The sequence below is a fragment of the Lepidothrix coronata genome, unplaced genomic scaffold (assembly GCF_001604755.1).
Source record: "Lepidothrix coronata isolate B3197 unplaced genomic scaffold, Lepidothrix_coronata-1.0 Scaffold8, whole genome shotgun sequence".
NCBI lineage: Eukaryota > Metazoa > Chordata > Aves > Passeriformes > Pipridae > Lepidothrix > Lepidothrix coronata.
The window spans coordinates 6,691,876-6,719,712 of record NW_016690188.1 but is presented as its reverse complement, the minus strand read 5'-3'; the positions used below and the strand labels follow the sequence as shown (position 1 = coordinate 6,719,712).

At 47.5% G+C, this 27,837-nt stretch overlaps 1 protein-coding gene across 2 annotated transcripts; it reads left to right on the top strand.

The window, feature by feature from the left end:
* The first annotated feature begins 309 nt into the window (after positions 1–309).
* On the top strand, positions 310–26,568 carry ARHGAP19 (Rho GTPase activating protein 19). Of its 2 annotated transcripts, none has more exons than XM_017804170.1 (12): positions 310–397; positions 13,108–13,373; positions 17,417–17,497; positions 17,850–18,059; positions 18,626–18,852; positions 19,371–19,457; positions 20,342–20,407; positions 21,133–21,321; positions 22,012–22,110; positions 22,698–22,790; positions 23,290–23,358; positions 23,850–26,568. In XM_017804170.1, exons 1-12 carry the CDS (start codon positions 324–326, stop codon positions 23,904–23,906), a joined length of 1,518 nt encoding a protein of 505 aa, XP_017659659.1. In that variant the 5' UTR covers positions 310–323; the 3' UTR covers positions 23,907–26,568. The 2 variants fall into 2 exon arrangements, with proteins under 2 accessions (XP_017659659.1, XP_017659658.1); XM_017804169.1 differs by having other exon boundaries at positions 312–439.
* Positions 26,569–27,837: the final 1,269 nt, after the last annotated feature.

The following is a 27,837-nucleotide window of genomic DNA, read 5'->3' as shown; positions in this document are numbered from 1 at the left end:
GAGGGAATAAAACTCTTCTAGCACCTGTGTTCTCTGATTTCTCCTCGATGAAGAGCAAGTTGCAAGTTGGGGGTTATGGTGTAACTCATGCTATTTGGAGCACTTGGCGTGGGCTCTGCAGGCTCGGGGTACGTCAGCCGCATTGTAAGTTTCCTTGCAATAAAAGGGTTGTTTCTGCTCTGGTGCTCAGTGAGAGACCGCCGGCCTACAACTCCCAGCACGCCGCGCGCGGCACAGGCGGCCGTTTTCCCCGCCGTGCGCGCGAATCGGCAGTTGCCCATTCGAACTGGCCAATCGCGGCGGGGCGTGGCGGGCCGCAGCCAATGGCTCCGCGTGCCGTAGGAGGGGCGGGGCCGAGGGGGAGGTGCGGCGGGCCAATGGGCAGGCGGAGCGGCAGGTATGAGATGGCGGCGGGAGCACCGGCGCCCGGCGGCGGCAGGTAGGACCGGGACCGCGGGTACCGGCACCTCCTCGCACCCTCCCGGGGCGGCGGCGGGCCCTCCTCGGCCCTTCGCTGCTGCGTTACGGGTCGGGCGTCCCGCAGCAGCCGCTGGGCAGGCCCTGTCCGGTGCGCCTCGGCCCGCCCATTGCGGCGCTGCCCGTGCGAGCCGCGCTGTCGCCGTCCCCGCTGCTGCGCCGCCCGCGGGGACCCGGCGCCTTAACGGAGCTGTCGCTGCCCAGCGCCCCGGCGGCTCCGGAGCTCGGCCGACCCGCCGGACAGCCCCGCGAGGGCCACGGTAGGACCATGCGTCCCTGCGGTGCCCGTATCCCGGCGGGCCGAGCGGAGCAGGAGCGCTCCCCGCAGCATCCCGGTGCTGCATTGCGGGGAAGCGCTGCCCGCTCCGCTGCAAGGGCAGAGATCCCTCTCCAGCCGCCCGCCGCGGGCAGGGGCTGTTCCCTCGGGAGGGCGGCCGGGCGCCGTGCCCGCCGTGCAGCTCTGCCCTGCCGCGGGGCACCGCTGTGCTGTGGCCGGGCCGGCTTGTTCCTCCTGCAGCCGCAGAGCCGGCGCCGAGCTCTCGGCAGTTGCAGGGTTTGGTAGGGTGATGGCACTATATAGACTCGCTAAGCATCCAGCCCTCCTTCTCCTTTGCTTTGTGCACTCTGCGTGCGTTATTCTGCCTTTCCAAATACACAAACGATGTCAGCTTCACGTAATTCACCTTTAGCGAGCACTTTTGGATGCATAACCGTTTTGTGACTGCTGCCGTTAAAATAGTGGGGACTGCGTGAGCATCTCGCTGGAACAGTGTTGTCGGGTGACTGATAAAAGGCTGCATCATCTCTTCCTCTTTTTCTTTTTTTTTTTTCCCCTGCATATGTGGTGTGGAGCTGCAAACTGCCTATCACTTGAATGGCAATTCTTGTGGATAAATAAATGCAGTTGAGGGTTGATGCCTCATACCCACCCTGATTCATGGTGGTGCTCTCCTGTTCTCTGCGGAGTGGGACCCATCCTGACGGCACTGCTGTGGTGCCTGAGTTGCCCTGGAAGGAGGGATGAAGAGATGGTGCTCATTGCAGCGTGTTTGAGCAGGGAGTGCCTGAAATGCTGGACCTGGTATGCTCTATGCAGCTAATACTTAAGATGCCCTTTTGGATAAGGCATTTTAAACGTGGCCTGGATCAGCCCAAATGACTGAATTTATTTTTTCTATGCTGGCAGTTGTCCTTAGGATGTACTCCCCCCACACCAAGTGAGTGATTGTGTTAAAGCCAAGCCTGAAGTACAAGTTTTTTTCCAGCACTGCGTGTCACCCACAGGTAGCGCTAGCAAATCGATCTCTTGCTTTGTTGCTCTATCACCACACAGACCACAAAGCTTGCTTCTATTGTGCTTTTGCCCCCGTTTACTCTCATCTGGAGAGAAGTGCAGGTTAGCTAGTAAAACTTACATGCTGTGTGTGTGGTCTTTAGCATGCTGACTTAAAGACTGGAAATAAAAGCGGGTTGTCTTAAACTCTTTACCAAATGTTACTGAACACGACAAAAGGTGATTTGTGTGGGCCTCTCTTCTGTTTGTGGTCTTTCTAACCTCTGCCTGGCTTGTCATAACTGAGAATGATGATTGCATTGTGCCACAGTGCTCAATTTCAAAAGAGAAACATCTGTCTGTTTAATGAATGCTTTTAACAAGGTCTGATTCAAGCAGAGCCTAAACGCTTTGCCAGGCACTTGTGTCCGCCATTTGATATGGCAGGGGTGGGATGAGTGGAAGGGAAAAAGCCACGAGGCATCTTCCTGAAATGGCCTGATGGAGTGTCACTGCACAACTGGACATCAAGAGCTCATACCATAAACAGGTTATGAAAAGAGACACAATTACCATCTGTGTTTTACTGTAAATAGGAAAATGTTCACTGTAAACATGACTTAATGGCAAAAAGTCAAAATGACTTGCTGAGAGTCATGCAGAAAAAATGGTTGATTTCAGAGTTAAGGCCAAGTCTGAACACATGGCTACTTTTCTCTGAAGATATCCTGGGAGGAGCAGACAATCTTATTCAAACATTCCCTTTTCCACAGCCCTCATAAGAATTTTTGAGACCTAAACTTGTGTTTGACCCTGTACTCGGTCCAAGTCCTGCCAGGTGTACATCTGATCCAAAACCACGGCTGTATTGCATTTGCAGTATTTTTGTATGTTTGTGTGTAACACCCTGTCCTGTTCTCATCCAGGGCCTGGGGTGGGCTTGGACAACAGGATCCTTGTTCTGCTACACTTCAGTTTATTGTCTGTTTGTATGAAGGGGGAGCGTTGCTTCCCACATAGCCTAAAGCAGCTCTGCGTCTTCTTGCCAGTCTGGCCAGTGCCTTGTTGCTGTGTGCACATTTACATGCCTGTGAAAATGTCACTCCTTTAAAGGTGCCTGGGCACTCAGTTCACTCTGAAACTGAAGCACTGAGTGCCGGACACTGCTGAGAAATCAAACTCCTTGTCCTAAAGGTCAACAGTCCTCACTGTGTGTTGATTTAATAAGTGGCATGAACAGATGGGAAGGAGACAGGGCAGTGTGGAAATGTTGGCTAATATTAAATGGCTGCACTGAAGTCAAGTTCCTCTTGGAAATACTGTCCCTCTGTACACTGTGTTGGGCTCCTGGTCACAACTGAGGCCTTGTATTTTCCACTTGTTTTGGACTTAGCTCTTTCTGTTAGGATCTTTTTTTTACTTGTTCTTTAGCTGGAGGCAAGAACAGGGAACTGAAGCCCTTTCCTTGCCCTGTGGTCTGCTGGGTGCACAGACCTGCTGTACTGATGTTGTGCAGGCTGTCACTAAACCTGCACTGTGATCCTTGGGACTGACACTATGTATTCCCATGTTCCCAAGTCACAAGGGTCTAGGAGCCAGCATGGGCAGAGAAATGGGGGGAACCATGGCTGCGACTGACACTGCGTTTCAGAGCTTCACATCTGGTGTGTTTCTGGCCTTTTGTCCAGGTAATGCACTACACTTACCATGGTACCTGAGAAGAGTGTTGGGCTCTTTTCTCCAAGGTGCAAAACCCTCGTTCCCCGGCTCTTGGCCTTTCTCCCCTCTATGCTAGGTAATTGCAATTAGGCTATCTGGACTTTTCTCATAAATTTTATTTTCAGAAACTGTAGATAGTAGGGAATGTGATAAGCTGCTTAAATAATTGCCTGCCAGCTGGCTTACAAGAACTTTTAATGTGTTTGCTTTTGGCCTATAAAGCTCAATGATTTGGAGTCCAGCCAAAACATCCTTTCTTCTCGAGTGGCAATGTGGCAGCTCTGATTTTCAGAGGCAGGAATTTCTCAGGGGAGATGGTATTAGTTTTCTTTTTTGTTTTTCTGAAGCTTATACTCAAGGTTGAAACATAGCTTTATGGTTTGGCACTTCCATATGGGCATTCCTACAGCCCTGTTTGCAAGCTGTCATATAACAGGAGAGAAGCATGATAAGGCTGTCCGTGCCTTGGAGAGCAGGAAACCTTTTAGGGAACATCCTCACAAGCTCTCAGGGGTTCCTGGAGCTTTCCTCATGCACATGCCACTCTGCATCCTCTTGAGTGGCCCCTGGAGCAGTATATAAATATAACACTGTTCCCTGGAGTCTGCGGTGAAACTAGGTGGATCCAGACAGAGACGAACTGTCAGGCAGAATGGGAAGAGAAGCTGTATCTGATCAGTGTGGGAGAGTTGCATAAAGTGACAGTATAGGTTACTGTCATATGAATTCTGGTGTCTGTTTACTTTATTCCAATTTTTGACATCCTAGTCTGCCCAAATCCCCTTCAAAAGCCCTAGGCCCCCACACTGCTCAGTTTGGTGAGTTAATTGGGCTGCTTTGTGCATCTCTGTCTCTCTGGTACCACATGCTGTGCTGCTCTGTGGCAGGCCCAGCCTGTTTATCTGTGTGCCTCGGCAGCCCTGAGCAGATGTCACCAGCTTATTTAAATGCTGGCGTGCATCCAGGTGTTCCTCATCGCAATTCCAGCTTGTGAGAGTTTACACATCTGGAACAAGGGATGTGGCCTCTGACATACTCAGTGGTGTCTGCAGAGGATTGCTGATGAGAAGGGATTTGATGTGCTGTCATCCTTTCCAAACACCACTGTGATACAAAACACAGATGCAAGCATGCAGCTTGCTCACTGCACCTCCAGAGTGTTGTGAATTACAGAAGTGTAGTGAAAAAAACCAAGAGCTGTGGTTCCTGAGTACCTTTGTCCTCTATTTGCCAGGCTGTGACCACAAAATCTCACCCAGCAGTGTTGTGGGGAGCTGGCTGTGGGTCCTGACCCAGGTCTTAGTATCCTCTCAGTCCATAAAGAACAACTGCAGTCAAACAACTGTGAGTGCTGCAGCACACTGTACTTACATTGTGATGCTTTGCTCAAGTACTAACTGTTGATGGAATGGGATTCCCAAATGTGTCCTGGGTGCCAGTTAGGGCTACCAGTTTTGCATATTGAACTGTGGTAGAGCTGGAGGAAAACACTCGTCCTGCCTTGCTGGTTTTCTCTGAGTTCCCAGACTGGTTGTTAAAATAGCTTGTTAACTTTGCTGTGTTGTTTTTGTGTGATTGCTTGATTTTTCATGTCAGAAGTAAACCTGATTGTTGTGGACTGCTTATTATAGATGGTAATTCTGCTCTGGCCTGGACACTAGCTTGGAGCTACTGGACTGAGAAGCACCTACATGGTGTATCTTTGCTTGTCTCTGAACTGCATCTAAGCCTCTGAAGGATGCCCTAGGGCTGTTATCTTCAAGTGTCAGAGGTGCATGCAGCAACTTCTGAGTGCTAGAGGCCAAGGAGATAGGTAGGACTGGGTCATGCCTCTTATTGACTTCCAGTACACTCAAAATGGGAAAGTAAAGAAGTTAAAGACATTTTAAAATGAAGAGAGTAAGGGAATGCTATCATTTTTGGCAACTGGAAAGTACCACCAGCACACTCTAGGGATACAGCAGACACGTGTGGACTTTGCTAAGTCCACTCAGCTAAGGACCAAGCTGGCAAAAGTGGGAAGAAACTTCCTACCTGGGATGTGGATGTAGTTGAAGAGCACTAAGGTGGCAAGAGTCCATGGACAGATATTTAGTAAAAAATTTTAGATTACACAAGAAAGGTGTTAGGGTTGATGGGAAGAGGATGTGTCTTTACAGTTTGTTAGACGTATAGTCAAAGGTCATGGTGGGTAATTTTGCAGCACACAGGGAGAAAAGGCCCAAAATTCCTGTCCTAGACATGGGACACAGCTTTGAGGGCGAATACCACGTGGCCTCACAGGGTACCTCAGATCTATGGTACATTATTCACAAAGCAAATGGCTTAAATTGGTAAAATAAAGCAAAAAAGATGCATTGTTTTGTCGTGGTTATAACTATGTGACTGGGGCAGGCAAAATACATCAGTAGTTTTTGTACAGTCGCCTCAGGCTACGGTGACCTCTCAAAGAAGGCAACATGCCTTCCTGGCATGTTCTGGGTGGTGGGAAATAGCTGCTGGGCTTCCTCAGGCTGCAGCTCTTCTGCCCTCTGGCAAGGGTTGGGATGTGGGCACTCAGTGCCCTGTGGTGCTGCTGGGTTCCTCCAGCTACCTGGCACTGCTGGCTTGTTGTCGCTGCCTCGCCAGCGGCTCCCAGCCAGCGCCTGGAGCTCAGCTCTTGCCTCCTCAGCCTGTGTCCTAGCCATCCCTGCCTGATAGCTTTCAAACCAGCTCCTTTGTGCTCAGTCCCATGTCACCCCTTGTGCAGAAGCTGGATTTCTTCTAAATGTCTGCAGTGTGACCTGATTATTTTTCCTGTCCTTCCTCGCCCTCCTTTTTAATAGTGTCTACAGAAAAGCTGGCAGAGTTCAGTTATATCAGTCATGCTGACTGATAGTGCTGCCTCTTCTCTTGGGATTCCTCCTCTTTTCTGTCCCTCCAGCATTCATTTCAGATTTAGCTATCAGCCCTCTAAAGACAGGGTATTGCCTTTGTTCTGTTTGTACAGCACCGAGCACAGTGGAGTCCCCAGCTGTGACCGAGGTTCCCAGTGCCACAGTGATAAAAGTGAGTAGATCAGTAACGAGAAGAGGCAGCTGCTGCCATCTAAAAAAATTCAGTTTTGGTGCTGGTTTCAGTGAAATCAGGGTTGGATCTAAGGCTCTTCTTCTATAGCTGCTCCCAGTAGGGGTTTATATTAAAATAGAGACACAAACTTTAGACTGCATTGACAATCATGAGAATCAGAGCAGCATTGCTATTTAACACTGTTTAACTGTGTTATTCTGATGTTAAGGCAGACATATGAGCTTCCCTATCTGTAATGTAAAATTACTGGATTTCTGGTGGTAGCTGCGTTTCTGCATCTTTTACAGGGTTTTGGATAGGAGGCTGAGCCATCACAGAGCGTGGGAGCATCCAGAGCTGTGATGGTGCCACTGGGAAGGAAACTTGGTGAAGAGCACCACAGTGAACACGCAGTTCCTCTCTAATTCCTCTCCATTCTTTTCCACCTAGCACTAGAAGGCATTTGATGTTGTGGTGATGGCTGATTGAAGTACTGCTTGATTGACTCTAAAATATTTCAGTGGCTATTATTAAAAATATCACAAAAAGTTCACTCAGGTCAAACTTCAGAAATTTCATGCCGAAACGTAAATTTCTTGATGTTTCACATATATCAGGCTGTCTCGCTACTGCAGGTTTCTTTGACACTGGTAATATATTGCATTTTCAGGTTTTTCCAAATCACGGTCCCCCCACCCCTTCCAACCCTTTTATCTTCCCAGATAGGTCCATCTCATCCAGGTTCACATCACAGACGTGTAGCTGATGTTGCTGTGGTCTGAATCCTTCACGGAGACAGAATTTGAATTCATAGATGATAGCAGTGACTTGGATAACCAATCTACCTGATGTCCAAAAGAGAGCCAGGAGTTACGTTAATTCTAGGTTGTCCAGCACAGGCTGCCATCACTTAACAGCAGCTTTCTTCTCCAAGTCCTTGCTGTTTAAATTGTATATAATTGTCTGGTTCCCACAGCCAAAAGGCTGAATCACTCTGTATAAGCTATTTAAATGTGAAGAAAGCAAAGCAAAATTTAAAAGGCAGCGTTATCTCATACGACTTTCTTGTCTCAAGGCTAGAGACAGTAGGCAAGGATCAGCACCCACTGTGCTGTTCACTGTGTACTCATCACAAAAGGACTCTGCCCCTGAAGACCTTATGAGTATAACCCTAGGCAAAAATTGCTGCGTGTTTTTCTTGACATTTTTCAGAGGCAAATCAGTAATCCTATGAAGAGTTAGGGTGCCAAGTGTGAGGCCTGAATGTGATCTTTGTTACACTATCTTACAAGAATGTCAGTCTGAAGTACAGTCCTCAAAGCAACTTTAACTGTGAAGTCATTTCTAATGTCTCTGCAGTCCATTCCCATTAGACTACTTTTTTTTTTTTTAATCTAGGAAATAATTTGTCTTCTAGTCCTTTTGTACTTAAAATGATTCCATATAATTCCACTATGCTTCTTTCATCTCTTTGCAAAATCTGGGATGGCTCCTATCTGGCTCTGGAAATACTGTCTTTAGACATCCTCGTTAATTGATTCCTTACTCTGGCACAACATAGGAAACGATGCTACTTCTCCCTCCCCGGGGAAATCCAAGCCTGTGCGCATCTGTCCTGTCTCCCTTTGTGCTTAGCCAGGCAAAGAATTGTTCATGTTTTGTGTTCTTCAGCACTGCCTGCTTATCGCCCTGCTCTCAGTATTTGGTAGCAGTCTGGCTCTTTCTTATAATCTAAAGATTTTGTTATTATAGAGGGAGATTTTTTTTTTAATTATCTGCCTTATTTTCAAAAGCTTCTTAATCCTTTTACTCCTGTATGGTAAAACTTGTCTACTGTGCTGTGTCTGAAGTGCAGGTGCCCTAGTGATGACATACCAAGTGTGCAAAATGGCACCGGAGATGGATTTTGCCCCCTGAATTAGGTAAATCAGGCTCCTCTGAAATCTGCAGCTTCCAGTGTATCTACTTTTCCCAGTTAGACAAACACAACTAATGCCTTGCCCCAAAGGTATCACTTCCTTTTCTTTTTTCTTGGCTTACTTGTGTTCTCCTTATGCTCTATTTCATGTTGCTTGAACCTCTTTCTTCCTTCACATGGGTGGACTTAGAACAATGTCAGATCTGTGAAAGCCACTAAACAGCTCAGTCTCACCTATCCAAATGCAAGCTTGCTGTCACACGAGGTGATCTGCCTGCTTGCAGAGCTCTTGCACCACAGGTTTCATCAGGTTTTGGCAGTTAAAGTCTCATTTTTGTCCTGGTTTCCAAGGCATTTCCCTGGCCTGGATCTAGTTACCTTAGGGATTAATTGATCCATCATGATTTTGACCTCCTGCACCATCCACTCCCCATGAAATGATGGGGCTGTCATGCCTGAAGCAAAAACGTTGTGTGTGACAGACAGCTTTCTTTGTGACTTGGCTGGGATCACAGGCTTTGGCTCTGAAAGATACTAGAATGGCAAGAATCTCAGCACAATATAAGACCCATTTTTTTTAATCTGCTGTCTTAATCACAACCCTATTACTACAAGGTTTTATTATTCATTGAGATTTTATTATTCATTGGGATTGGAGAAGAAGCTATTTATTCCTTTATTTTACTGTCTTTTGACGTGTCATAAACCAATCTGAGATCACAGCATATAGAAAATGTAACTCTGTAATTGCAAGCAAAGCAAAAAAAAAGACAAGAAACTCCCTGAATACATGTTTGTCTCCACTCTTCTGCTGTTATATAAACTGTGAGTGTAGGTAGAGTACATCCATCTCCCTTTTTTGACATGAAAACAGCAGATGGGGCACATGGCTCTTTATGAAGGTTATGGTGTGCAGCAGTGAGGATTGGCAGGGTTATTATGTGTAAAGCCAGTGGGGGCTTTATCTTTGCTCAGAAATAGGGGTTTGCTTCACATTTCCATTTTGATTAGCAATAATGATACAAAGGCAAATTTTCTGTGCGAGGAAGTGCTGCTAATAAAGTGACCTTTGAAAATTAAGTAGCTCATTGAAGTGCCATACCACAATAAGAGTATACAAGGCTGGTCCCAGCTGCAGCAGGCAGGGAAACTGGATGGGAATCCAGAGAAACATGGAATGGGGTATCCTGAAGTGGATGAACAGCCCATGGTGGCACAGTAATGGTAGCAAGGAGCAATGGCCAGGTGCTGTTTTCCAGCTCTGGAGGGGCCGATTTATGTGCTTTGTCTTTGAAAGGATCTGAAAATGTGAAAGACAGGAGCAGAGAGTGTTTCTAGCAAGGTTTCTGGGCATGGGGTTGCACAGTTAAGGGTCTCAGCTATTGTCCTGCCAGTGCCATAACATTGGTTGTGCTTGGTTGCTGTTGGGAATGTGTTTGCATGGCTTTACTCATGGTAAACACAGGGTAGATTTGGAGCTGTTTTGTGGATTCTTCTTGGATACAGGTGGAGAGCACTTAATACCACGCTGGTCCTAATTCAAAACCCCGGTTTCTATGTAGGAATTATTTGCCGTTAAACTCCAGCTACGCAGCCTTTGGCAAGAGACATGAATCAATTTGTCCAGCTTTTCTTTTCTGTTTTGTCTCTGTGTGAAGGCTGATGCCCAGTGTGTGCCAAGGGGGCCTTTCAGACCCAATAATGCGCCCTTGTGTCTTGTAGCATGCGTGGAATTTGCATAGGCTGTGCTGGGACAGGCAGGTTTCTTTTGTTGCTGGAAACAAGGAGCAAGTTCTTTTCCCTGTCTCTGCTTCCTAATGCCTCTTCAAAAGCTCTCAGCACTCATGTAAGAAATTTACTTTTTTCTATTTATTTTTGCATTAAATGTTGTTAAACTTTGTGCAACTTGTAATACAGGCTGTGCAGAGAAGTCATGTCAGTTCTAGTTGACAAAATTGTTTAATTTTCTTTCTCTGAATCTAGATATCTAATTGTCAGACGGAACAGATAATCTGTGATGCTTGATGTAACTGCTGCAAAGTATTTGCATATCTTCTCTGTGGGGAAACAAAACTGCTAGTGAGTGAATAAGAGTGAACGGATCATTGCAGGCAGGGTCACTGGGCCTATACACTTGCTATTAACCCTTCTCAGGATCTGTAATGCGACAGAATGAGTTGTCATGGGTTTCAGGCAAAGGGCTTGCTCCACATTATGGGCAGAGCTGGCACTTGTTTGTGCATTGTAGCCGTGTGCAATGAAATGCGAATATGATCAGATCAATTGGCAATTGCTTTTTTCAGCTGATACCAAGTTCTTGCATTCTGGTCGTGATTTATTGCAGAGAACAAACTGCTGAAAAACAGGCTGGGAGGTGCTCAGAAAAATATGGCCCCCATTTGGAGTCAGCAGCGTGCTTGCTAGGCCACTCTGAGCCATGCAGCTGGGAGCCTTTGAGAGCTTTCTAAAATTTTAGAGGACCTGGCAGATTGCCTTGCAGTCTGCCTTGCAGACCTTCTTCCTTTCCATCCTCTTGAAGGCATCTTTGACATGCATGGAGAGCAGTGGCAAGGGGAGAGGGCTTTGTATGGATTCTCACGATGCAAGTGCTACTTGAGAGCCTGGTTTCTTCTTGTTTCAGCAAGTATCTTTCTCCTTGTGGAGCCTGAGTCACAACTTTTATTCTCATGTTCTGATCATGCATCCCGAAAATCCTGGAGATAGTCTTTCAGGTCAAAGATGTACAGCAGTAGCTCAGATAACTTTTGGGTTCACAGATGCTGCATGGAGGTGGGCTGGGGTTCAGGTGACTTGGCAGTACGAGCTTTGATGTCCTCCCCATCGTGAGCTACTGTTGATTTACATCAGAACAGGAGGTTGCTGAGATCTCTGAACTAGTAGCTGAAGTGTTCTGTTGCTTGAGCCAATGGACATAACATTCAGTGGGTTGCAAATGCGTTCGGTGGCAGGCGTGTTGGACAGTGAGCATGGATATACCCAGCATGGCCCAAACATGCTGACATGGTCTCCACCCTTCAGCAGAGAGGAGAGTAAGGTTAAGGTGCTCCAATCTTCTATGGAAAAGCTTGTTTTGAAGGGAAAGCCTTTGGTGGGCTTGGGGGTGTTCGGCAGAGCACGTGCTCTGTGGCCCAAGTTCCACACCACACCTAAGGGACTGGTGTGATCCCCAGTGCACGAGCACAGGATCTCTTATTACCTTTGCACTTGTGGCAGCTGCCATTGGAAAATGGTGTCCAACAAGAGCTCACAGATGAGGATGGATGTAGAAAGAGTGGAAAGGAAAGTATTATATAAGAGGCCAAGGGTGATTAAAGGATTGGGAATGTCAGATGGTTGAAAGCACGTAGTATGTAAATGGGTGGGTAGGCAGCCTACGCCCAGAGCCCTGAAAGAACAGACACGCATTACCAGGGCCAGGCTAGCACTTTATAGCCAAGTATGACTTCAGGGCAGTAGCTCGTGAGTGAAGAATGATACTAACCCTCACCTTTAAGTAAAAGAGTGGTGGGAGAAGCAAGCTAGGCAACTCTAGCCTGTGGGCTTGACATCAGAAGCAGGAAGGTGTTTGAAATAGTGGTGGGAAGATGGTAATGGTGGACCTAGAAGTGGATGGAAATTGGGCTAAGAGTTAAGTGTGAGCATTAAGAGCTCTGATTAAAGTGAGGTATCTCTTTGATAACTCCTTAATTTGATTTTTGACATGGTAAATGTACCTATCCTCTGGTTGGGCTATGTACCTGTTATAAATAACCCTTAGCAGAGCACTGTTTCAGGTGCATCTCTTTTCCCATGCCACGTGAGAAGCTATGAAATGGAGAAAGTAGGTGTCACTAGAGAATAGGGAGGATAGCATGAAGAAGAGGCAAGAACTGGATGAGCCAAAAAGAGATGTTGTAGGAGAAAGGCTACTAGGGGTTCCTCAAGGACTGATCTTGCATGATGCATGCCAATGATTTTTCACTCCAGACTCAGAGTGCAGAGCTGGCAGAGGGCAGTAACCAAAGAGGTGGCAACGTGTCACCTGGGAGCATTTGACCACATCTGCAGCAAAACTGAGGGTTCATGTTATTGCATGTTTATGATCTCAAAAACAAAGTCCCAGGATGTGGGAACTCTCTATTTGTTGATAGGAAGGTAGGGATGAGGTAACAACAGTGGGAACTGATGAGTGTAGGCTGACCATGAAAAAGTTTAGATTGTGTTTCAGACTTTCAGGCCACTGGGAATAAATTTCTGGGGAGGAAGGGAGATGGAACCAAACTTCTTCGTGACTTAGAGTGGTAAGTTATTGTAAAATATTGGGTGTCATATCTGCCTGAGCTAGTAGCAAGTAGATACAGTGAAACTAGTAGTAGACATGTAGATGTAGTTGAAGTTTTAGTTGGATGTTGCAATGTGTTGCATATGTCATCATCATGCTATGGAGGTGCTAGTCTTGGACTGTGCTGTACAAACAGTCCAGAAATGTTTTTGCTCCATAGGGAAATGTAACTGTGCTGTGCTGAACATTCACCAGTCAGACAGTGCTGTTGGTGTAGACTGGTAGCTCCTGTGTCAGCAGATGTCTCCTTCAGGGCAGACCAACTGGCTGTAAAAAAACAAAGTGATGAAGAGTTACTGTATTTTTTTTTCCTCTTTCCCTTTTTCCCAGTGATGCCATCTGCAATTTTGTCATCTGCAATGACTCCTCCTTCCGCAGCCAACCGATCATCTTCAATCCTGACTTCTTTGTGGAAAAGCTGCGCCATGAAAAACCAGAGGTGTTCACAGAGCTGGTTGTCAGCAATATTACCAGGCTCATTGACTTGCCTGGGGCAGAGCTGGCCCAGCTAATGGGAGAAGAGGACCCGAAGCTGCCTGGGGCAAACAGCACAGCCTCTGGATTTTTTCGTTCTCTGATGTCTCTGAAGCGCAAGGGTGAGTATGGCATGATGTCTGGTGCCCACCTTTAGGGTGATGCTGTAATCATCTTTTACATGTAGTTTACAAAACTTTCAGCCTGTTGCTTTGAGCTTGTGTGGAATGCTTAATATTATACGTTTGTAATCTCTGATTACATTGGGAACGTAACCTCTAGAAAGGAGCAAAACAGGCCATAGGATTGATCCTATAAATGCCCTGCACTTTGAGAGTATCTTTTTCTGGGGATTATTGCTGTGGTGTATGTTAGGTTGGCTTCAGTGGGTCAGCTGCCCACTGTGCAGCTCAGAAATCTGTAAGCATCTCCCATCCAAATGCTAGTGCTGCTCAGATCCACATCCCAATCCAGTGAGTCAGTGACAAAGCTCTGCAAACTGACTCTGATTAAGCTCAGATTCAACCCTGGGAGGTGACATATTTCTTTTTCTCTTAGACAAGGATTCAGCTGGAGTTTTCTTCCAGTAAACTGACTATTCTTATCTTCTCTTTCAAGTTCAGCTGTCTTGATTATGAAACATTAGCCCTAGGCCCTTCTTAGAAGTTTGAGATCTGCTTTTGAGCACTGTTACGTTGAGATCCTCTCCTCTTCAATGGCTGGCATTTACCACTCTGTTTTGTTGTAACTAAAAAGGTGTTTTAGGGGCAGGGTGGCTACAGTGGGTGTGCATTCTTCCACCTCTGCCCACACTCAAGGGGAACGTGGTTCTCCTGATAAGTTCAGTTAAACTTCCTCACTTATCTAGACAGAAGTTGACTCCATCTGGGCACCTCACATCCCTCCTCAGCTCTGGTTTCCTAGCTTAGACTGGCAGGCTGCTGGCAGAGAAGCTGTAAGGAGCTGCCTTCAGATGTTGGCAGCCTAAGGTTGAACACTTCTGATTATTCTTCCCCTTCCTTTGAGCAGTTCTGCTACTGTGAGTACCTCTGAGAAGGGAGTTATTGCTGTGTCTGAGTGGCTTTTTTCTGTCTCCAACCTTTATATAGTGTCTCTAAGTGCTTCTGATTTTACCAAACTTATTCTTCTGCTGTATTTCATAGGGACAAGCTCTGCAGTCTCACTGCTCAGACAGAATTTTCAGGTGCCAGCTTCAGCCCTCCACTTCTGGTTCACTCAGCAGGAATCCTGATAGATACACACACCCTGGGAAAATAAAATACTGCAAATCAGGTCTTTTAGCATCCTTAGATGAGAATTACTTAATATTGCCATGACTTACCTTGCTGCTCCATAATAACAGGTCTTTGTGCTGCCCCTAACCTGCAGTTAGACTGTGCTCATACCTGTTATTGCTCCTGCCTCAGTTCCCAGAGAGTAGCAGGACACCTTAAATTCAGACACTTGCCACTTGACAAACAGAAGCAAGTGAGTAACCAAGCTGGAAGTGTTTTCTTAGTGTGTTTGGAAACCTCCATGTTCTTGTCAAAACCAGCAGGGGCTGGTGAGCCTTCTCTATCTAGCTAATTTTTTTTTTAATTATCTGTACTCTGCTGGAGCACTGCTTTTAGCAGACCTGACATCTCCGGCTCGTTCTCTTCCCCCGAGAGCTCTGCCTTCCCCCATTCAGATGTCTCCATGGCCGTGTGTCTCACTACAGCTACAGCTAGCAGATGTTTCCAAGTCTGCTGGCTGCACTCCCAGGCTGCAATGGCAGTGTCTCCCAGCATTGACAGGCACTGTCTGTGAACTCCTTGGCCAAACTCTGAGAAAAAGAAGTTTGTGCCTACAGAGAAAATCAGTTTTGTGTACTGTGTGTTTCATCTTGGAGCCATCATTTGTTTTTCTTCATGTTATAGACCAGATAGAACAAACAGGTTTTATTTCTTCAAAGCCAGAGGCCAAGGACCACAGAGCTCAGAGCTGATCAAACTGCAAATACAACTTCTTTGAGCATAGGAAACTCAATCTCATGCTGCTGCTTAGTTTCAGAAGCAGTCATACAATAACATCTAAGCCTTTGTAACGCAGCATCCGTTCTCCAGACACGTCTTTCAAGTTTCTTTGAGAATCAAATTCTCATTCAGATACCAGCTTCTGACTTCAAAACTAAATCAAATTTGTCAGGCCCTGCATGTCTCAAGAAGATGTATTTTCCTCTTCTGTTCCTGGCCACTGTTGATTCTATCTGTTGAATGTCTAATGAGTTTAGTTTTCTTCAAGGACAAGAATCTTTGCCAACCATTCTCTCCCTTTGCACTCAAACCTTTCAGATCTTTCACGCGGATCAAGAGCTCACATTTGCCTCCTTTCTCCTGCAAGACTGAAGCATGTGCTTTATCAGAGTGAGGTCAGAAAGTTCTTGATTTAACAGGAGGCTGGAGTTCCTGGTGGCTTACCATGTATTTTAGAAGTCCTGGAAGAAAGCAGAACATTCTTCAGGCGGAATAAATTTAGTTGCACAGGAAGGCTGCTAGAGAAGAGCATAGGGTTAACCAGGTCTCTCCCACATGCTGTGAGCATCAACACCACAGAGCAGTAAGATCTGTAGTACAACAGACCAAAAGCTAGTAAAATCAAAATGTGCTGTGGCAGGGGAAAAAGAAGAGGCAAGACAAAGCTTGCAGCAGAGATAACTTTTATCAGACCAGCCAATGCACTTCTTGATGGGCTATCACCTGTAACAATAAGGAGGGAAATCTTCAGTGCAAATGGTGCAAATGTCCAGCCTGCCCTCGTAAGTGATCCATGCTCCTGTTAGTCAGGTCATGGAGAAGAGAGGAATATTCTTTTCTTAAATCTGTTTGCTCTTTGAAACCTGAGTGCAAGGGTAGGACAAATCAGTTTTGCACCTGGTTCCAGTTCTCAGTCCCAGTCAGCATGTTGTGGTACGGTCTATCCAGTATCTCATCTACAGCTGCAGTCCAAACCTACGTGCATCTGAGGGAAGAAGTGTGGTGCTCAGAGATCTGGTTGCTGTCAGTGAAGCCCCTGGGAGTTGTCTCAGCTTTCTGAGGGGCAGAGCATGCTGGCTGTGTGTGTGTTTGACAGAAAAATCCATTCACTATCAAGGCTGCATTTATTAGACAACACTGTCCTCCTGGATAATCACTGTCTTACCTGCAAAGTCCCTCTCTGGATAAGAACAGTTTTCTGCACTGGTTCAACAAATGCCCTTCAGTTAAATGGGCTTCTCATCTAATGTTTTCTTCTATGCAGGGATCTCCTTCCTTTCAGCTCAGTTGCTTCCATGTTTTTGGGCTGCAGCCTGTGTTATTTAGTGGAGTTCTGGAGCTGGCAGCTGATGTTCAATCTGTAACAACCCCATGACATGGGAGCAGACTCCAAGAGTGAGAGGACCTGCCAGTGCTCCTATGGAGAAGGGCCCAACTCATTCCTTCCCTACTCTCCTTTTTTTTTTTTTTTTGAGTTCTTCCTTGTTCAGTCTTCATATTTTCATACTTAGGCTAGAGCAGCTGACGTGGAAGAGAGATTCACTGGGATGAGGGAATTCCAGGGATTATCCATCCCTGTAAAGGAGGCCAGTGTGAGACAGTCAGATCATGTCTGATCTCCCCAGAAGTGCTTGTTCTCCTCTCCCATAAACTAGTAGCTGCACCTCTTCTTTCTGCTCCACTTCATGTCAAACCACAGTGAGGATGAATTTGGACTTTCCTTCTCGGGTGTGGAGAGTGCCAATGTGGAAGGCGCCTGGGCAGTCCAGGCTCTCACATCTGCCCTTCCCACTTAGCTGTTCCCATAAAGTTCAGGCATGCAGATTCTGTGCCATTTAAAATTGAAGCATCTGTTTTGGTGTTGTTTTCTTTTAAAGGGCTAGAGAATGTTTGCTTTAGCTGATAAAAGTGTAATTAAACTGAGGTAAGAAGCAGGATGATCAAGCCCATGTAAGTACAGCATGGTGAGATAAAGTGTCTTATTTTGGAGTGCTTGTGATATCTCACATGTATGGGTGTCCTTGTGACCTTCACCCTTAGCATTTTGGGGCACTGGTCTTTGCATGCTGAAATCCTGTTCTTTGGGAAACATTAATTTCTGTGGCTGTTGGGCTCTGAGCTGCCTGAACATGTTGTCTTCTGTTCTGCAGAGAAAGGGGTGGTGTTTGGCTCACCACTAACAGAAGAAGGCATTGCACAGGTTTCTCAGCTAATCGAGTATCTGCACAAAAGTAAGTGGCTCTGTCTTGCTGTCTTCCCATCCCAATGGGTATCTGACTGGCCCACCTCAGGGTTCTGGTGCAGAGTGAAAAGCTATGATCTCTCCAGCATCAGGAGTTCGACACTGCAGAACTGCACTGCACTACTCCCCAGAATTGCCTAGCAGATATGTTAGTTTATTTCCCTCTGTACAAGGACTTTTTCTACTGATGAGAGCTAGCTTGAAGTCATATCTTCATATCTGAATGCAGTTCACTGAGGTTTGCTGTCAAGCTCTGGAAAGGGGAGGGAACTGCTTTAGTAAGAAGATGGGAATCAGCCTCTGATTACTCAGTGCCCTTTTTTCTCCCCTCTGCCAAGCAGATCTAAGAGCAGAAGGCTTGTTTCGAGTGCCTGGCAACAGCATCAGGCAACAGATCCTAAAGGATGCTCTGAACAGTGGTACAGATATTGACCTGGACTCTGGGGAGTTTCATTCCAATGATGTGGCTACCCTGCTTAAGATGTTCCTGGGGGAATTACCAGAGCCACTGCTGACACACAAGCACTTCCATGCCCACCTCAAAATTGCAGGTGAGTGAGCCTCAAGAGGCAGTGGTGAGCAGAAGGACTGGAACAAGCCTCCTAGAAAGCACTCTAGGCTGCAGAAGGGTACTCCTTAAAGGCAGGATAAGAAGGAATCTTCCTGCCATCTCAGTGTGATGGTGGAAAGACTGGAGCTGAAAATCCTAAGGAATCAGACCAAGTCTGTCTAGCTAGTCTTCTCTCAGATAACTCAGGAGTAAAGCCCATATTGGTAACCTGGGTCTCCATCTGTTTTATGTCTGGGGTTCTCCTGAGCAAGTTGTGGTTTCTATGTACTTAATAACTGTTATTGAACTACCTTATGTGAACTTCCTCCATATTGCCTTCAAGCCATCACAGCTCTTAGCAGCTCTGTTGTTCTGTGGGAGGAGCAGCACAGATTAACGCATTAAGTGGTGAGCTTGGGAGCTGGGGGGAAAAGAGATGGAGGGCCAAGAATTGTGTAGGGGATTGTAGGAGATCTGAATATGAAGAGGGAAGGATAACTGGTTGCCACAGACTACTGTTAGGAAAGGTAATGTGTGTCCTTCACATTCTGCCTTCTGATTTGGCAGACTTGACACTGTTTGATGAGAAGGGGAATAAGACCAGCACTCCAGACAAAGAGCGCCAAATTGAAGCCCTCCAGCTGCTGTTTTTGATCCTTCCCGCTCCCAACCGCAGTCTGCTCAAACTGCTCCTGGACTTGCTCTACCAGACCGCCAAGAAGCAGGACAAGAACAAGATGTCTGCCCACAATCTTGCCCTCATGTTTGCACCCCACATCCTATGGCCCAGAAATGTGAGCAGTGCCTCGGTGTCTGTGGGTGGGATATTGCAATATAGACAGCAGAGGCTTGGCAGGTCTCCTTGGTAGGGGAAGAACCAAGATGGGAAGGTTAAGTATTGACACAGGGATGTGAGGGTTGGAGACTGCGATGGAGAGGTGAAGCTTCCTGGCAGGATTCAGTCCTAGTGTTCAGTCCAGACCTGCCATAGGTCTCATTTGCAATTTAGGCATCATCTTTTCCAGTAAAATTGAAAGCACAGTACAGTCATGCTTCTTTTAAGAAAGTCAGCTCCAGCTTCTGTGCTGCTGGTGAACTGTTTGGCCCCAGAGTTGTCAGATTCTCCTCTCAGAGCAGCTTTGGCTCTGTGAGCTCTGCTTGTTGGTGTGCTGTGAACCCTGCCTGCCTGTCACCTCAGAGCAGGTCTCCTGCTGATGCACTGTGTGTCTATGTCCCAGAAACAGCAAGGGCAGCAGAGATCCTTCCTCCTCCCCTTCTAATGGATGCACTTTTGGCTGTGTCCTCTTGTCAGGTGACAGCAAATGACCTTCAGGAAAATATCACAAAGCTGAACAATGGAGTGACCTTCATGATCAAACATTCTCAGAAACTCTTCAAGGTAAGTGTGCTTTGGGGTCTTGCTCTCCCTGCTTCTGTCAACAGGAGACTGAATGCCCCTTGTCCAGAAAGATTCCAGGGGTCAAGTGCATATTCTGGGGGCTCTCTTCTGCAGGAAGGAGGATTTCTACAAGAAACTGTTCCTTTAGTGACTAGGGAGGTCTTTGCTGGGCAGGCAGCCCCAGAGATGGCTTTGCCTGGGCAGGTCAGCAGCACGGTGTAGTGTAACGCTCCCCTCTGCTGGACACCAGCACCTGCTGCCCAGCTGGAAGCGTGGCTCCTGGGGGCAGGTACTCACCGGGCTGCACTAGGGTTCTCACAGGATAAGGAAAGGGACTTGTCCTGGCTGAGTGCTGCCACGAGCCGAATACCTAATACAGTGCATTGTTTTGTTGTGAACTTCTCTGCAAATAGTAGTCAGCCCACTGTTGTTACAGGCACTGACTAGCTCTGAGCAGGGTGCTGTAGAGCAGTCAGGAAGTGTTTCTACAACAGGCAGTCTCTTGACTTCTCAGGACCTTCCTGGTCACTGTAGGTATCTGCTCTCTGCAGAAAGTCCTCCCATAGAAAGTTCCCCTTCTGCCTTCTTTGTCAGGCCCCTGCTTGGCCAGCTCAGAGCTAGGGGAATCATTTAGAGCAGGGTTCCACAGGAGCTTTTTCCTACTGTGAGTTTCACTTCTGCTGTTTGCCTGCATGTAAAGGAAGCTGTGAACAGGGACTGCACTGGGGACGTGAAATTCCATGGCTTTGTCTTCCCTAAGTAACTGAGTCTTGATACAAGTAGCTTGTGTCATGGTTGAAAAGCAGCTCTTGCTGTGGCCACTCTTGCCCCAAGGCCAAACATGCTAAACATATATTTGGCCTGTTCTCTGCTCATCGTCACAGGCTCCAGTGTACATCCGGGAGTGTGCCAGGCTGCACTATCTGGGATCCAGAGCCCACACATCAAAGGTAAGGCCAGCAAATGCAGTGCCCTCCATTAAAGGGCAGAGACTGTGATGCTATGAAGGGATCCTTGTGAGTGATAGAAGCTGCAAACAAACCAAGTCATGAAAGAGGATCTGTCAGAAGCCAGGAGCAAGGGAAGCATATGGTGTGCTAGTGCAGGTGGCTGCATTAGGGAAATTGGACAGAGTTGCAGCATCTGTTAATCAAAAGCACAGGGAAAGAAAGCCACCGGCCCCTGTTTAGAGCAAACCTGCTCCGTGTGTCCAGTTCATGCAGCACCTGCTCCTTTGATGGGTTTGTGCCTTCCAAACAGACAGACCTGCCTGCTGCCATGGCCAGGTTGCTTGGAAGAGGTGCTGGGATAAAGGCTACTTGCTGCCACTGGGACAATTGTTTCTTGCTAGCAAATACTTCCCTGCCTCATTTAGCTGCAGAAGAGAGAAGATGCGTTGCAAGGAGCTGCACTGATCCTTCTCAAACCTGGAAGGGCTTCTGCAGCTGGCATCTGGGAGGGGAAGGAAGAAGCAATGGGGTCACCTTTGTATTGCTGTCACCTTTTCCTGGCACGGGGCCTGCTGGTGCAGTGCTGCTGCAGAAGGATAGGGAAAACACAGCCCTGTGCATTCACTAGTGTTGAGGCAGCTCACGAGACTCTTCCTAGCCTGGCTTAGATGGGTGGCTCATTGGGATTAAAGCATGGCAAGCGACTGCTGTCTCCGCTTTCCCAGGATGACCTGGATTTGCTGACGTCTTCTGGCTCCAAGGAGCTGCAACCCCTCAAGTCTCAAAAGCGAAGCCGGCTGGACTCTTGCCATCAGGAGGAGACCCAGCAGCGCACAGAGGAGGCACTGAAGGAGCTCTTCCGCCATGTCCACAATATGCCTGACTCGGCAAAGAAGAAGAAGCTTATCCGGCAGGTAGTGTGGGGAGAAAAAGATATCCTTGGGGTGTGCTTGTCAGCAGAATCCTGGGCACAGGGTTAAAGGCAGCGCCTTCTTGAGAGCTGCTCCTAATCCTGGGAGGGATGGGGAGAGTGGACTGTGGACTTTGGGCTGTGTAAGGGGTAGAGCTGTAAGAAGACAGGGAGGGAGGATGTGTCTGGATGTGACTGATACTGGAGCTTGCTGCATCAGGCTGTGCTTTAGGCTTTCTGTTTTTCAAGCAGTTTTCCAGTCCTGATCATGGCCTTGATGAGCTTCCTCCTTCAGAAAAGGAAAAGTCTTGTCCCCTCTTGCCTCCAGGGAGTGGACAAACTGGTCTCTTCTTGGTCCCAAGACAACTTGCTGCTCCAGACAGACTGGTTGATATGGTCAGCACCAGTCATGGCTGCCAGCCTCCCACTGCTGCCCAGCCCCCTTTCTACTCCAACACCTGCTGCTTTTGGTTAATCTGGTAGCCAGCACAAAGCAGCTTCGCACCCAAACTCCCTGTAATGCTGGGTGGGAAATATGGCCTTCCTTTGCTTTCTTATCCCTGCGGCTCTGAGCTGCTTCTCTATTCTGGGATGGGAAAGAGACAAACAGTTCTGGGACAGCAGGTAGAGCAGCACACAGCAGTAAGAGACTGGTGTAACTGTGCTAACATACTGCCCTCATGTTTCCTCCTAGTTTAATAAGCATCCTACAGCTCTCACTCCTGGCTCTGATGTACCCACATCCCCAGCACCACGACGTGCCCGCTCGCGCTCCTTCAGCGGCCTCATTAAGGTAAAAGCAGCCTCTTACCCATGCTCTGCTGTGAGTTTCTGATGTTGCTCTCTGCTTCTGCCTTGTCCTGCCTTGAATGAGACCCTCAAAGGCAGGGACTGTTCAAAGTATTGTCTGCCAAACAACATAGATCTACTGGGGCAGAAAAGGCATCACAGTGACAATGTCTTGTTAGTATAAAGTGTAATTATCTTGAAACACATGGCTGTAGGATCTGTGCATCTTTCTGGAGAATTGATTGCTTCCTGAGATGAGATGAGAATCGACAGGAAGCTGGTCATGTAGTCTAGCATGTTAGCACAGGCTTTAGCACATGATGGGCTGCTCCACAGCAGCATGTACCTGCTTCTAACAGGCTGGGCTCCTGGCCGGGCCTCAGGTCAGCTCCCAAACCCTTTACAGTCAGGAAGGCCCAGCCTAATGACGTGGTATTTCAGGTGGTTCTGCTTTGCAATCTTTGTCCCAGCTTGGCTTCCTTTTTTCTTTCCCAGCATCCAACTGCTTACCAGCAATGCATCCTGCTCCTTCTCTTTCTTTTTCACTTTGCACTCAAAGCACTAGCCAACAGCCCTCTCTTCTTACAACAGCGGAAAGTTTTGGGAACCCCAGTTATCCTGGAGAGGAAGAGCAGGGATACCACACCAGAGCCTGCACGGGTCAGCAAAGAGAATGTCCAACTGGTAAGAAACTTCTCCCAGCACTGCTGAAGCTGTTGGTAGGGAAGTGTGTGAGGGGAGTTTGAGTGCAACTGGGGCACTCATTTCATCAATCCTTGGGGAACTGTTTGCTGTTCTGTGCTCAAGAGGTTTCCAACTTTCTTTTGTATGACAAAATAAGGTCCTGGGAAGCTGCTCTGAGGAAAGGAGAGAAGAGCAGAGCAGATGGCAAGGGTAGCATCAGGGCAGGGGTGGCAGCACTGGGCCTCTATTCCAGTTTTGTCCCTCTGGCTGTGTTCTGCCCTAGGGCATTGGCTTGTGCCCCCTTCCCTCTCTCTCATCCTCCTCCACAAGTTGTACAGAGCCTGCTGTTTGTATACAGTAAGGCTGTCCCATGGCTTGGACAAACTAAGAGTATATTTGGGTGATAGATGCCCTTTGGTGGTACAGGCTGCTCCTGGGGAAGGGTGTGGATGCCACTTCATTCACCAGCTCTCTACTCCTATTGCCCTCTCTTGTCCAGTTACAGAAATGTGGCTCTCCAGCTCACGTGTCTCAAGCGAAGCTGAAAACTCTGGAGGGCCGGAAAGAGGTGAGACACTCCCTCTCCCCCCAGTTCTTCCTGTGGGGAACCTGATGTGCTGGGCTCTGACACCTGCAGAGGTGACAGCACACACTCAAGGCTCTATGACAGCTGCAGTGCCCCAGCTCACAGCAGTCTGCTCTGTGCTGAGCTGCAGGCAGGTGGCATTCTGGAAGCCAGACCCTGAAGGGTTTCACCCAGCAGGTGGATACAGCCCTTCTACCTGTGAGTTGGCAGGCTGGCTCTTACAGGAAGCAGAGGGAAGCTGGCAGCACAGGGTACTGCTAACAGCCTGTCAGGGTGGCAGTGGGACAAGAGCTTGGTGCAGCCCAAGATGGACTGTTGTGTTTGTTCCTGTCTGCTCACTGCCTCATCTAGTGCTTTAATAAAAGGTGTTGAGGCGGACACCAGGGAGGGTCCTTGCAGGAGGAGAATGTCAACCTTTTCTTGCATAGCATTCTGTGTCTCAAGCATTCAATTGCTCTAATTCTCTGCTACAGGAATCCTGTAGACGCATGCGAACCCTCCTGCTTTCCAAGGATTCATCATCCCTCTGAATCGCCTCGCACCAACGCATGGGTGGGGATTGCCCAGCCTCGCAAGCTGTGAATAAATAACGTGCTGCACTGAGAGGGGAGTGCTGCAGGCTCACGGCACCCTCAGCAACACAGCAGCGCTCTTGAAACTGGACCTTTGCAAAGACTGCAGGGACTTGTTTCTTTCTGTATATAAATTATATTTCATTCTACTATGGGGCAAACCACTATCTAACCAAAACTTGTGCAGCATGTCTGACCTGCTGGCTCTGGGAAGAGCTGGAGTGCTTGCTTACAAGGAGAGCCCTGTTCATTGCAGAGCCCTGCGTGCACTCCCAGCTTTCTCTGCAATGTTGCTAGGCTGTATTTTTTTGTTTTTCTACTCTGAGTTTTTAACACATTGCCTTGTTTTTGCTTCCTCCCCTCTGCTAGCAGTGAGAACAATGGACTGCAACCTTTACCTGCACCCTGACAGCTAAGCTTGCCTTCAGTCCTCCTCTGGAGCCAGGCCCTTCTCTGCTTCTTCTGGGCTCCATTTTGCTCTGCTGTTTGCAAAGGGCTGGAGTGCACAAATGGTACATAGCACAGGATGGGCCTGGGGGGAGGGGAGAGGCTCTGGATGCCATCATCTCAAGTGGGCAAAGCAGCATCCCCAATAAACTCATCCCTCTGTTTTAGCTAGAGCTGGAGGCAGCCCTTGCTCACTGCCTTCATATCTCAGTGGCGCACAACTCTGAGCAAGGAGTATCTCTGCTGTGCATTCACCCAGGGAGGCTAAGCTGAGCAGAGCAGGAGGCTGGCAAAAGCTGTCTGGGGCAGAACAGCCTAGTCTTTGGAAGTAACGGTGCCTGGAGCAGGCAGAGTCTTGTGGCTGTGTGCGAAGCATGAAAACAGTGTGAGCAGCGTGAGAGGTGAGAGAAGGCTCCAGCTGCTTGTGATCATCTGCAAATTGTGCCAAAGGCTTTGGCTCAAGATATCTGGATGGGTGGTAAGGCAACTGGCTTAGTCATTAAACTGGGGGAAAGGGCTGAAGGTAGGTTCAGCTCTTTGGTCTGAGCTGCAGAAATGAGATTAAACCATCTAGATAAACCCTCATCACAGCTGGCCAGTGGCAGTGGTCTTGTTAAGGTAAAGTACTCCAGTAAGCCAATCTTGCCAAGAACGTGTCTGCAGGCACTCTGAGGTAGGATACACATAGGGTCACTACTGTGAAATAAAGATTTAATCAGCTGGGGAACCATCTAAACACTTCTTAGCCCTTCTCAGCAAAGCAAATAATCTCTGGAATCCAATTATACTTGTCTTCTAATCTTTAAAAACCAGCAGCTAGCAGGAGTTAGAGCTCTGTTCTTGACAGCTTTCTGAAACAACTGGTGACAGGAGGTGTGAATATTGGGATAGGAGCAGGAAGTTCAGTCCAACTGGCTGGAGCTGTCAGAACAAGGCATCGGAGACCTGTGTGGCTTAGCTGGAATTTGCCACTTTCTTTATTTCTGATTTTTTAAATTTATTTTTTTTTTAGATACAAAGCTTTTGCTGCTCTGTATAAAGGGAGATTTCTGGTCCTTTATTGAGGGGGCCTGTCCCCAGTCTGACCCCAGGCTGGAGCCTTGAAAATGTAGGGGGTAGTGGAACTATAGACATGTGAGTTGCTGGTGTTAGGAGCCTCTGTCACAGCAAAGAAAGAGCTGTGGTTCTTCAGGGACCAGGCTGGCAAGGATGCTGTGAGGAAGGGCAGAGGCTGTTTGCTGTGGCAGTAGTATGTGCTTTTTGAATGTGTCTGTAATCATTCCCTCCAGGGGATGAAGCTGTCTATGTGTTTTTCTCCAAAGGGCACTGTGTGTTTTGCTGACTGCGCTTCTGCCCTGTCCCTGCAGCCCACTGTTAGCAGAGACCTGGGGATCTTGGCTTTGCCTCTGAACAGAGAAGAGGCACAGCCAAAAGTCAAGTGGCAGTACAAGAAGAGCTGGGTCTGGTTCTGCTACCTCTGCTCTTATTTGCATCAGTAGCAGTTGCTGGGTGAAGTGTTTGTTCCTTCCTCTTCCCATTGTCCCTAACTTACTTGGGCATATCTCTCTCTATGGGTGTCTGCTTGGCAAGGTAGTCTTGTTCCTAAGACTAAATACCCTTCTCCCACATGGATGAGAGGAATATAACTTCCTACTGTCCCCCCTTACTGATGTCTGGCTCCTGGCACAGCTGAAATTTGTTTAGCTCTGAGAAAAATTACCTATGGCGCATCGTCCAGGCATTCTGCATGTGTCAGATGCCTTACCTGCCAAAGGGATGGTGGATGCTGTCTACAAACAGGGCAGTCCCAGGAGGGGTTTGGTGCCTTTGGCTGTAGCCTGTGGTGCTGTGCTCCCTATGCTGAGGATGGTGGTGGCTAACAGATTTGGCCTTTAGGACCTTGGCTGTTGCAGTCCTAATGCGTTCACACTGTCTCCCAGGCATGGGAGAGTTTTAGTCATGCTTGAATGTGTCTCATTTGTCTGTCCTGTGCAATGACTCATAAGGATGCTTCTTCCCAGAGCAGCCGCTAACTGTTCCCAGAGTCTGTCATTTCCAAAGTATTTTTAATCTTTGTCTTTATTTATATATGCTATGTAAGTACTGTTGCAGACTGTTGCCTTTCTGTTTGTTCATGTGAAAACCCCACATTAAATGCTTTTATTTTTAGTGATTTTTGCTTGGTGGCTTAAGCAGTTTCATTGGGATAGCAAGAACTTGGTGGTGTATCCACCTTTAAAAGGAAGGAAACGTTTGCTCAGAAGCCCAGAGCTACAAGTATGGGGGTACTTGGTGAGGCACTGCCCACCTGCATTGATGGCACTGGCCTCCCATGGCACTAGGGCTCATTCCCTCTGGGATACTAGCATGATATAGGGTGCCTAGACAGGCTGTCTTTCTCTCGGAGGTATAAAATTGGACCTCTTCTTTTCCTGTCTTCCCCCTGCTGTCATCCAGGGTGATGGGAAATCAGGTTTACAAAGAACACTTTATATAAATAATGGATCAAATGAATAAATTTTTCTCTGTAGAACCATTATTCTCTTGCCACTCTTGGCTGCTGAGAGAGGATGCTTTCTGCTTGCATTTTCTTTTCCTCCTTCTTAATAATGGCGTCTCAGATTTTATGCAGATTATTTCTCTGTGAAGTTCTTCCACGTTTGAAATGCCCTGGGCTTGCCTGCCATGGCTCAGACACTCATTAACATCCTTGCCATGCAATTGAAAAACAAGCAGGAGAAGCAAGCAGCACGGTCTGTTTGAAACCACCGCTGCCTTCCTGCGGGGTGAGCTCCGAGTGGGCCCCCTTCTCCTCCGGGGCTGCAATTGGGTGTCATGGGACTGGTGAGCCCCATCTCCCTGGAGCTCAGGGAGTGGGAGGCGATGGGCCTCTGTGCACTTCAAAGTGGTCATGAGAGTCCAGAGAGACATTTCTCTTCTTGAACATGCTGAACAAAGGAATGCAAAAACTCACAACAGCTATTTTCAATACTGCAAATCCAAATATCGTCCCCCTGATGAGCTGTGATTCAAAGTAGCAGCTTTATCTGGCTTACATAATTTAAAAAAGGAATAGTTTTTGGCTCCTGAAGCCACAAGCCAAGCACTTAAGCTCTACTGCAAGTGAAAGGCCAGCACCCACTGGGACCAAACACTGGGTGAGGGTACATATTTAGAGGGGGATCACTCAGCTCTCAGTGTTTGCTTTGGCCTTTAGTATTCCTGCACAGCAGTGGTGTTGCAAAACAACCAAGCAGTGCTCACCTTCATTTCATTAAACAGTTTTTATCTCAAATTGCACAGCACAGACTTGCAAATAAGTTCTGCAGTGTCACTGCTATCTAAATCACTTTTTGCAAGTTGTCTTGATTTTTTTTTTTTTTAATAAACTGTTCTGGCCTGTTTCAGAGTTGAAATAAGATATTCTTTCTCTCTCAAATTA

Excerpts from the sequence above, each read along its gene's own strand:
- ARHGAP19 (XM_017804169.1), top strand. The coding sequence starts at position 324 with ATGGCTCCGCGTGCCGTAGGAGGGGCGGGGCCGAGGGGGAGGTGCGGC. Across the intron at positions 19,458-20,341 it reads ATTCTCAGAAACTCTTCAAG|GCTCCAGTGTACATCCGGGA; the intron begins GTAAGTGTGCTT and ends TCATCGTCACAG. Across the intron at positions 22,111-22,697 it reads CCTTCAGCGGCCTCATTAAG|CGGAAAGTTTTGGGAACCCC; the intron begins GTAAAAGCAGCC and ends TTCTTACAACAG.